The sequence below is a fragment of the Amaranthus tricolor genome, chromosome 8 (assembly GCF_026212465.1).
Source record: "Amaranthus tricolor cultivar Red isolate AtriRed21 chromosome 8, ASM2621246v1, whole genome shotgun sequence".
NCBI classification, from domain to species: Eukaryota; Viridiplantae; Streptophyta; class Magnoliopsida; order Caryophyllales; family Amaranthaceae; genus Amaranthus; species Amaranthus tricolor.
In genome coordinates this window covers 26,389,845-26,400,938 of record NC_080054.1, presented here as the reverse complement: position 1 = coordinate 26,400,938, position 11,094 = coordinate 26,389,845, and the positions used below count along the sequence as shown (strand labels likewise).

General features: G+C 31.8%; 2 protein-coding genes across 3 annotated transcripts; one reads left to right on the top strand and one right to left on the bottom strand.

The window, feature by feature from the left end:
• Nucleotides 1-552: 552 nt before the first annotated feature.
• LOC130821154 (zinc finger CCCH domain-containing protein 15-like) lies at nucleotides 553-4,048 on the top strand. The gene is made up of 3 exons (XM_057686813.1): nucleotides 553-666; nucleotides 1,094-1,806; nucleotides 3,485-4,048. Exons 2-3 carry the CDS (start codon nucleotides 1,102-1,104, stop codon nucleotides 3,791-3,793), a joined length of 1,014 nt encoding a protein of 337 aa, XP_057542796.1. The 5' UTR covers nucleotides 553-666; nucleotides 1,094-1,101; the 3' UTR covers nucleotides 3,794-4,048.
• Nucleotides 4,049-5,138: 1,090 nt separating this feature from the next.
• LOC130821153 (uncharacterized) lies at nucleotides 5,139-9,108 on the bottom strand. Of its 2 annotated transcripts, XM_057686812.1 has the most exons (4): nucleotides 8,833-9,105; nucleotides 8,382-8,544; nucleotides 7,762-8,270; nucleotides 5,139-5,602 (listed from the first exon to the last, which is right to left on the bottom strand). In XM_057686812.1, exons 3-4 carry the CDS (start codon nucleotides 8,201-8,203, stop codon nucleotides 5,496-5,498), a joined length of 549 nt encoding a protein of 182 aa, XP_057542795.1. In that variant the 5' UTR covers nucleotides 8,204-8,270; nucleotides 8,382-8,544; nucleotides 8,833-9,105; the 3' UTR covers nucleotides 5,139-5,495. The 2 variants fall into 2 exon arrangements, with proteins under 2 accessions (XP_057542795.1, XP_057542794.1); XM_057686811.1 differs by lacking the exon at nucleotides 8,382-8,544 and having other exon boundaries at nucleotides 8,833-9,108.
• Nucleotides 9,109-11,094: the final 1,986 nt, after the last annotated feature.

Below are 11,094 nucleotides of genomic sequence, written 5' to 3'. Positions count from 1 at the left end.
ATTCATAACGATCTTTTACATAAATTTAATTCAGTCAACAACATGATCTTCAACGATCAAACACATATTAAAACCAAATATAAAGTATAATCTAAAAAAAGACTAGCCACAAAAGTATATTATCAATCAAATCCAATTCACAATGACATTCAATCCAAATAAAACAAAAAATTACATAAGTAAATTAAAATTTATTTTCTTAATTTCAACCCAATCAAACTCAAATTCTAAGCTATTCTAAATTTATAACTAACAAAAAATTCAACTTATACATAAAATTTTATCAATATAAACCTCAACTTAATAAAAATACAATAAATAAAATCAGTTTAGTGGTTGAGAATTAATTTTATTACTTACGAAAAAAAATTAATTATTGATTTTCTATGTAAGATTCTCTAGTTGGAAAAAAAAAATACAATTATTCAAATTTGAATAAATAACTCGATGGCCCGTGCACCGTATATCTCATTTTGGTTGACTTTTGAGCATATTTGGACTCTCTCATTTATATATTCTTCCCGCCAAATTCCTCCTCCGTCGTCACAACTCAGTAAACGCCATTCTCGCTTCTCAGTTTCTCTCTCTAAACTCTGCATTTATCATTACGAAAATCTTTATTCATCTCTCAAATTCCGAGTAGATTATCCAGTTAAACTTCTTCCTGTAAGTGTTCTATTCTTAGTTTTGGTTACTGTTTCTGTTGAATCATTTTATCAATTTCTTATGCACTAGGTTTCGGATTTGATTTACGTTTCATAAATTTATTTATTTTGGAATTTTTAAATGTTAAATCACATCGATTATGCTGTTCTGAAAGTTTTTCTCTATTATTGTAACTCGCTGCATTTCAGAATGATTTTTCATTGTTTTCTTTCATTCTATCATCTACATTTGATTGTAAGTTTTTTGATGCCAAATTTTCTGCAACTTTCAGATGTCGAATCATCGATTATTCAATTCTGTAGTTTTTTTTATTAATGTAATTCACTGCAAATCAGAGAGTATTTAGTTGTTTTCCTTGATTCTATCATCTGCATTTTAGTTAATCCTAAGATTTCAACTGAACAATCTTTTTCTGTGTTTTTTTAAGAAGGAAAAATGCAACAAGACACAATGACGATGAAGCAAAATTCATCACCACCTCAATTATCCGATATTCTCAATCCACCTCCATACTCGTCCATTTTCTTCCACTCTTCATCATCTCCGATGACCCTCACACCTACTCCAACAACCTCGGACAATAAATCAGTTACAGCTACAGCAAGTATCGCAGAATATCTCTCTACATTGATGTCAGAGCATAAGGAACTTCTCAAACGCCATGCTCTCTGCCTCACACAGCTCAGTAAGACGTTCAAAGAAGCTGAAACTCTTCGTCAAGAGAACACAAACCTCCGTATGGCAAACCTTGAACTCGGCAATCAGGTTCACCTCCTCATTCAAGCCGCTCACAAGAATCGGTACAACACAAAATCACTTTCTAATTCTACAGCGCAGTACACCTCGTCTTTTATGTCCTCAATTTCTGACCAATTTAGCGGAGTTTCTGAGAAGGAGAGAGAATATGGAGGTTTAAAGGAAGAGTTCACATCTCAGGGTCAGAAATCCAACAGTAAGATGACGGAGGAGGATGTAGCCGGGAGCGAAGAGGATGAAGAGGCTCGAGTAACACTGCCGAAGAGTATTTCAGTGAGGTCAAATGGATTCCTGAAGATGAACCAATCTTCTGGTACTCGAAACAATTCTTCTCCTCTCCGTTCTGCAACTCGGATTCGTGCTCCAGGTTCTGTCTCTGGACCGGTAAGTTTCTTAACTAAATTCAAGTATTCAACTTTACAACCATATCTTTTTTCAGCTTTTCTGTTGAATGAAATCAAATTATTTGGTTGTGAAAGTTCTCATACTTGATAGAGTATAAAAAATTATGGTAACGTGTACTAATTAATTTTAGAATTCTAGTGGTTTGGTTTAAAAGTTAGTTACACACTACAATAATTGGCGGTAATTTATTCTCTTTGAAAAGGTAATTGAAGTAGCTTGTTTGAAGGTACTTACGTTACTCTTACCGATGCTGTGGGGACGCTGATATAACCAATTTATAGTGTAGAATTTTGTGATATTTGTTTTTTTAAAAATAAGTGTAAAAGACAATAAGATACAATACTTAGTAAACGAGTTATTGGGTGTACTACTATTTAATTTTAGAATTTTAGATGTTAGGTTTAATTGTTAGTTACGTAATGCAATAATTATCAGTAATTTATTCTCTTTCAAAAGGTAATTGAAGGAGCTTGTTTGCTGGTATTACATTACTCTTATCGATGCTAAGAGGGCGTTGATACAACCAATTTATAGTGTAGAAATTTGTGATTTTTTTTAAAAAATTAAGTGCAAAAGACAAAAGGATATAGTATCGTGTAAACAAAATTATTGTGTGTTTTTAGGTCACCCCTTTATCCCTCTCCATTAGTACCTGATATTCGAATACTCTTAATCAGTTTGGTTGTTTAATAAAAGCTACTCCATTAGTCTTAGAAATGCTACACAATGTTTAGTGTTTTTTTGTTGTTGGTATATTATAGTGAAATTAAGATAAAAATAGGTGAATGAAAGGAATGTGGTTGAAATCAAGAGAGAAAATAAGTTTGTGAATGTAAATAAAAGAGAGAGAAAGTTAATGGATGAAATGTACTCCTATTGCCAATTTTAAAAGTGTAGTAATTAATAAAAATGTAACAATTTCATGGAGATAAAGGAAGTAATTGAATAGTTAGATTGTGCAACATGTAAGCTATTTATATTATTGATGGGAATTGGGATCAGTGGCAGATTGATTATAGAAATTTTTTTTTTTTGCCTTGACTATTGCCATAAAGCTTTCAATGTTGATTCTGAAGTGGTGATTTTAAGATTACACACACAGCTTTGTCTGAAAACCAGTCAAATCCTAAAGCCGCAAGTCGACGAATGAGTTTTTTTTTTTTTTTTTTTTTTTACTTCTTTAGGATTCATGGAACCAAGCTATTTCCTACGACAAAAATTCTGCTCTTGAAGCCAGAATACATAAATTACTGAATAAAGATTTTTACTTTACCCTTAGTAGTAATGCTCATTTAGTTATTGTTTACAGTGATGTTTAGAGTGCATTCTCTGTTGAGCTAAATCAGTTTTAGATTAAGGTAATGCTTGGGATTTCAAATTTGAGCATAAATTGGTCCACTTCAGTAGCTGCAGTGAGATGTTGAAGTAGAATTCAATACGCCAGGAGATGAGAAACACCAGAGTAGCATTTATGGTGATCAATTAGCATGTTGGGTCTCTCTGTGTCAGATTTAGGCTCACATCGAAGCAGCATAGTTCTTATTTTAACACTGAGTCGTATTTTATGTACCTTCTAACGTAATAAATTATACAGCATTGAGGCAATACTCCTATAATATGCTTGATTAATGATGTTTGGATACATCCTAATCAACAGAAAAAGGTGTATGTGCGAGGAGGAAGCAAGAAGGATGGAACCATGGAACTGGAAGTTTACAATCAAGGAATGCTCAAGACTGAACTTTGCAACAAATGGCAAGAGACTGGGAGCTGCCCCTATGGAGATCATTGCCAATTTGCTCATGGCATCAATGAACTTCGTCCTGTCATTCGTCACCCTCGCTACAAGACTGAGGTCTGTCGAATGGTCCTTGCTGGAGATCCTTGTCCTTATGGTCATCGCTGCCACTTTCGACATGCCCTCACTAATGAAGAGAAGCTTATGGTTCCACTCGAGCTCGACTAACCATATCATCGTCCATTCATTCCACTTCTACCAAACTATCTCTTGTCAAATCTGATTGAGGTACCATAATTCCATACAGAAACATATCATTCTCATACCTATTATAATCAAATAACTAGGAAGTAATACTATCGTGATGATATATTGTATATTTGTCTATAATATTCTAAAGGCACGAAATAACCAAGTCGACTGCAACGTAGGAGAAAGCTTGACTGGCCGTTTCTTGTGAAAGTGTCCAAAAAGCAGTAGAAAGTCCGGACTAATTTCTGTAATAATTCTTTTAGTCCATGCTTCGTTCCACGAGCACTTTGTCTAACAGCTTGTTTGTAGTGTGATATGGAACCTGAAACTACAGACCTTATATTCACTGTATTGATTTTCTACCTAGTAAGTAGAGTGTGCATAATTTCTTTGCTTAATATTCAATATTAGCATCAAATTTGAGTACAGCCAGATGTTTATGTCAGCATTCTGAGTATGATTATCATCTAATGGTAAACAAAGGCCATGGCTGGATCATGGATGCATTTTCAATGCCCCTGAAGCCACTGAGTTATGCACTGCTGTGTTCCTATACTTCTCTAAAGATAACTTTAAAGTTGAGTTAATGAGAAAAGAAGCCTAAATATTGAATAATGAAGACATTACTAATTTACTATATCTCGTCATTTTTTATATTTTGTTGCCAACTCTTTTTATTTTTTTGTCCTTGGTGATGATCCGAATCTCTAACTTTTCTTTAAACGACATCTCAACTATTTCACCTAAATATCAAAGTAATATGGAAAATGAATTCAACTTCAAAAATATTGAGGTAACTAATTATTTTCAATATTTGCCTAAATTTCTTAAATTATTTAATTTGTTTTAAAAGAATTGCCAAAGCCAATCGCACAATTTGTATGACTGAACAGATTAATTTATAGGAATTTGATCAGAAATTGCCAAGCAAATAATTTAGATTTGTGTCTAGAATAATTACAAAAATTCGTATGCATTGCGATTAACAAACATGAGTTTGATGAATTTTGAAAAATCACAACTTTTTTAAGAGGGGTAAAATGGGCAATTTAAAAGAAAAAAATGACGACTAAATAAAAAAGTAATGACAAATAAAAAACAATAAAAAAGTCGATCACCAAAATACAAACTTTTATTTATTCGAGATAAGGCTACAAACCCCTACATGCAAAAGGGAAGAGGAATTAATCCTTCGTATAAGATGTGTGAATCTAAGTTGTAGGTCCGCCTTCGACCATTACCAACCCATAATTCTAAAAAAAATAATACTCATAAAGTTACTATTAAAACCCCTAGTAAACTAATAAAATAAGGCTCTAAATAACAAAAAAATAAATAAATAAATAAAAGTATTTACAATTTTTGAACCAAGTTATCCACATAATCATAATTTATTTACATTGATAACTGGAAATGAAGAAGTAATTACCAAGAGATAAATTACATATTAATCCCAAATCAACAAAGTTTAACATTTCGATTTTTTTTGATTAACTGAACCTTCAACAATGATTAAAATAAAACAATGATCACTCATTAAGATGAAGTTTTAAACACTTTCAGGTCCTTTTATTCACAAATTTACAGCGTCTGAGACCGATACACAAGATTTGTGTGACCTAAAAACTGTTCAATCTCATCGACATTTTCTGGAACAGTTTGCAGAAGCTGAAAAGCATCACCTGACGCTGACATACTCTTGCTTCGGATCACAATGATAAGAGCCACCGGCAAGATCAACTGCTCGTAGAGAGGAAAGCCATCGCTCCATGTACTTTTTGCTATCTGTAACCAGCAAATGAAGAAAGGCGGAAAAGGATTAGCACATAGTGCACAAAAACGTCTTACTCGAGAACACAGAATCAAAAGCCTATAGCACAGAATTCATCTCTACATGTGAACCCAATGATAAAATACAAGTGCTTTCAGCAAGGGCGGTTCTAAGTTCATCGGTTGATGACGTGTCTTCCTGTGATATTGTTGCTTCCTGTGATATTGTTGGTTTTAGAATCTACCAATGTTAAATTTTTGCCAATATTTTGATTCCCATTTTACCATTAATGGTTGATGAAGGACCTCTATATTCCAAGCATCAAAAAGTAAATAGGGCCCTTAAAGTCTTTACTCCGCCCTGGGCGTCTAGAAGAAGAGACGAGATACTTTTGAGTAAAGTATGTTTGTACCAAATGCACAACAATAGATAGTGTAGAATTTCCACAATTGTGAACCCATATAGGATTTGACTTGAATATCTCCAACTAACTATTCCTAGCTTGCACATTCATCTAATACGAGTTCTTAGAAAGCATTTTGTTTCTGTTCTAAGTTCTAAGAATCTATTCCCAGTCCTCAACAACCAAAACTAATCAAAAATATAAATCTGAAAGCGTAACTGTTCCATTCAACAAGTCAATGATACATCTTAATTAATTGTGGGAGTTCCAAGTTCCAAATTCCAATTCCAGGCCGATTAATTTTCATGTAACAGAAAGACGACTACTAATACCCACCAAAAGTAATCGATTTCGTGAGCACATCCAACAATTCAGGATATATGAGGCATAGAATTGTAGTACCAATTAAACATTCATCACATATAACTCAAGCTCGAGGAGTACATAGACGAGAAATTACAATGACTTCCGCTAGAGAATCCATGTCTAAGAAATCCATGAAAATATTTTTGGCATGTCCACTAGGGTTAGGCTAGGGCTAAGGATAGCATGTGTATGGTCATACAACATCTCTCCCATGAATTTGCAATACTTTCTATTTTCGTTTGTTGTTTAACTCTGCAACATTTCCTTTCATACAAATGTCCCCATCACTTTTTTTAAACCTCAACCACACTTTTTCTCTATATATATCATCCACACAATCTAAATGTCCCTACCATTTCTTAATATTTGTGTCGTTTCATGCTGTTGAAATTCATAGGGACGAAAGGACTAACAACTAACAGCTCTTAGAACCAAACGATTTACAGTTTTTAAGATTCATGAATGAGATCATGTTGGTCATTTAATGAAAAGGCTGGTTCCCTTAAGTTTCCTCAAGTTCTTGCATATACAAATTCTAATAACAGGAAACAAAGCCTAAAATTGCCAAACATCAATGTTTACCACAACATCATCATCATCATCATATCAGCGTATCCCGCTCATAAAAACTATAGTCAGGGTCTGAGAAGGAATAAAAGGCATAAAACTATACCCACAACATATTGCCACTATATAAATAATCAGACCATAAATTTCAATATCTACGTAGCAGCATCATGCAACATGCCATCATCAGGTCAGCCTAACTATATTGGTTAATTTTCTCCAAACTACACTATATTGGCCAGCACGAGCATTATCACCATTCACCATACCAAAATCAACGTCCAGATTTTCCATTATGTTACTTCACCACACAGCCTCAGGCTGAAAATCATAAAAACATTACATATGCTTACGTCTAAAACATAGATAGTATCACTTTCAAAAAAGAAAAACTTACATAGTATCACCCGCTCAAGATGAGCAATACTCTTTATAATTACAGAATAGCCTAAAGCATACTCACCGTCTAAAAATTTTAATAAGATGAACTTCAAAGATAACTTCAGAATAGATCCTATGAGTTCTAAACAGGTTGGATGTCGGTGCATCAGAGAAGAAAGATGATTTTAGGGTGAAACAAAAGCATGATAAAACCTTATATTTATTAATAAACCCTCAAACATCCATATATAAAACTCACTTCATAGTGTTGTGTGATTGACAACAATATTTATATCCTACAACATAATATGTACAAATAACAAGTATGATGCGCCACAGACTAAAAAAGTCGTAGAGCTTAAGCAAAAGAACATTCCACAAGCTACTACACGTTTCAATCAAACAAAATCCAACAAGAAGCAACAACCGGCTTACGATACTACAAGAAGAACTTACCAGCAGAGTAAAGTGCTGGCACATTGGCAGTCCTGTCTGGTAAGTCTTTTCCATGGTCTTGTTTACTTCCGGAGAAATTCCCATAGCATCGCACTAGAACACCAAACCCACCATCAATCTCATCCTCACTCAAAAACCCCGGGGCATGGGGCTCCGACCAGCCAATCGACCAATCCGAGGAATCCGATTCAGAATCAGACGAGCACCCTCCATCAGAAGACACAAGAACAACATTAAGCTCTTTGTCAATCTTTCCCTCCTCATAACAATGCCGTTTCCTTCTAACTTTTCCTGTCCCAATAACAGCAGGGAACTTAACCATATCTACTTCCATCATATTCAATTTAGGAGAAGATTTAATAGAAGATCTCTTGTGTAATTTTGCATCTTTCTTTTTGCCACTCCACAACCACCATGAGAGGTTGGGAAATTTTACAGACATATATCAATCAACTATCTTTGCCTCCTCCTTTTCTCTCCCCCCAAATTATTATGTATAAATCAACTGCCTAAAAAAATAAATCCCACAATTTGAAACTAATCAGCATAAATAGCAGAAAACAATTCCTACATCAAAACCCAAAAATAAATGGCAATCAAATTGGTCTATAACATCATACATTCATAAATATGGTATCCTGCTCGTAGAAACTATAATCAAGGTCTCGGGGGTGAGATGACGGCACACCATACCTATCCAGGTCTCAGGGGTTAGATGACGGCAGACCATACTCTTAGAGATAAGGAGGTTGCAGTAAGTGGGACCCTCGGTTGAAGGGAGACCTGCAAAATTGGTTATAACATATCCTCTCTACATCTATCTAATCTGAATAAAAACCATCCTAACAAAAGCAGGCAACTGCAAAAGTACAAACTAAAGCCCATAATTGGCATAAAATCAACTGAATAAATGATTCCAAAATCAAAGTTAAGAGATGAACATCTTCCTAATCTATGATTGATCAAGAAAAACCAAACAAAAACCCAGAAAAATCATCATCAAAGAAATTGAAAAAACAAAAGAAAATTCAATGAAAAGATGAAAAGAGAAAGAGGAGGTTAGTGGGTTACCTTTGGTTTCTTGTTGTTGGAGATGGCTGAAATTTTCAGAAGTCTAGTCTCTTGTGTAAGAAGCCAAACTTTAGCTTTTTATCTTTTTTTTTTTTTTATTTCCAAATTTCTAATTGCAAAATCCAAATTAAAAAGTTTAAAGCTTGAATTTAAAGGAAGAAAGAAGTTGCGTCAAAGTATGGAACTTTGTCTTGTTTAATTGGGTTTCTTGGTTCATTGAATCTTTTTTCCAAGTTTTGATCATTGAATCTCTACGAGACCTAGTCTAGGTTCATATTCGTTAGTTATGCACAAAATGTGGTTTATATCATTGTATGCATATATATGACTCGATCCATCCGAACTAAATTATTGAGTTAGCATGTCGATTAGAATACTATTGAAAAAGTTGCTAATTTTGATGCTTTTGAAATTACAATTGTAAATTTTTTTTTCTGAACTAAAATCATGAGAATTCAAAATAAGTTAACGTTGTTGCTAACTTGTCGAATTTTGATGAAGCCGGAAAATGATATTTCCTTTGTAATTTTAAAAAAATTTTGATAAGAAATGTTCATAGGAATTAAGAAAAAAAATCTTTTAGATAGTTAATATGTTATTTTATTGAATATTAAATTTAATGGTGGAAAAGTGATGATCATAAGAAAATATTAAATTAAGTTAGTAAAAAAAATATGAGGATCACAGCCAATAAAAAAATATTTTTATAAAGTTAATGGAAAGCATATGAGAGCCATAATTTATGGAGGAAGATTAATGACCATAAAAATGAAAAAAAATATTAAATAAAGTTAGTAAAAAAACAAGACCACAACCAATAAAATAATATTTTTATAAAGTTAGTAAAAGATATGTGGCGACTATAAATATTACTCCCTCCGTTTTCTAATGTTCTTCTCGTTTAAAATATTCTATTTTGGAGAGAGAAATTTAATTAAATTTTTATTGACATGTATAGATGATAAAATATATCCATGTGAAATCTCGTTAGATTCGTCTTAAAGTATACTTTTTATCATATATTTTTTATAATTTTTATGATACGTATTTAGAGATATTAAGACTCAAAATTTACTTTGAAAATTGTGCAAAAAGTAAATGAAAGAACATTTAAGAACAGAGGGAGTATTAGAATAATAAAATGAGGATAAATGAGGTTAATTATGTTAAAAATTTATGTTGTAAATAGAAAGATTCTCTATGTAACAAAAAATAAAATATCAAAAATGAAAAATAGAAACTAAAGTATTTATTGATGTTTAAAATTGATCTTTAAATAGACAATATTACTTTTGACTTTAACCTAACATAATGAATCTAAGGAGGTGTTCTCTTCAACTTATTTTTTTGACTTATTACTTATTCTTATTGGAATCAGATCAGATCAGACCAGATCAGATCAGATCAGATCAGATCAGAACTATTCAGATCAGATCAGAAAGTTTCAGATCAGACCAGACCAGATCAGAACAGACCAGACAAGACCAGATCAGAACAGACCAGACCAGACCAGATCAGATCAAATCAGACCAGACCAAACCAGATCAGATCAGATCAAACCATACCATTATTATTATTATTATTATTATTATTATTATTATTATTATTATTATTATTATAGAATTCAACTAAATATAGTCAACGATATTTGGGCATCAATTCAAAGAGAAGCAGAAACATCGTAGTTTTTCATGTTTAATTTTTATAATGTAATATATATTATTAGATGGAGAAACTATGTAGTATGTAATGATAATGATAATGATAATGATAATGATAATGATAATAATAATAATAATAATAATAATAATAATAATAATAATAATAATAATAATAATAATAATAATAATAACAATAGTAATAATAATAATAATAATAATAATAATAATAATAATAATAATAATAATAATAACAATAATAATAAGAAATAATAATAATAATAATAATAATAATAATAATAATAATAATAATAATAAGAAAAAATTTAAAAAAAATTAAAAAAATAAATAATAATAATAATAATAATAATAATAATAATAATAATAATAATAATAATAATAATAATAACAATAATAATAAAAAAAAATAAAAAATAATAATAATAATAATACCTTAACTACTATTATTAATAACAAACTCAATGAAACCAAATCAAATCAAATCAGATCAGACCAGATCAGATCAGATCAGACCAGATCAGATCAGACCAGACCAGATCAGAAAGATTCAGATCAGATCAGACTGAATCAGACCAGATCAGAT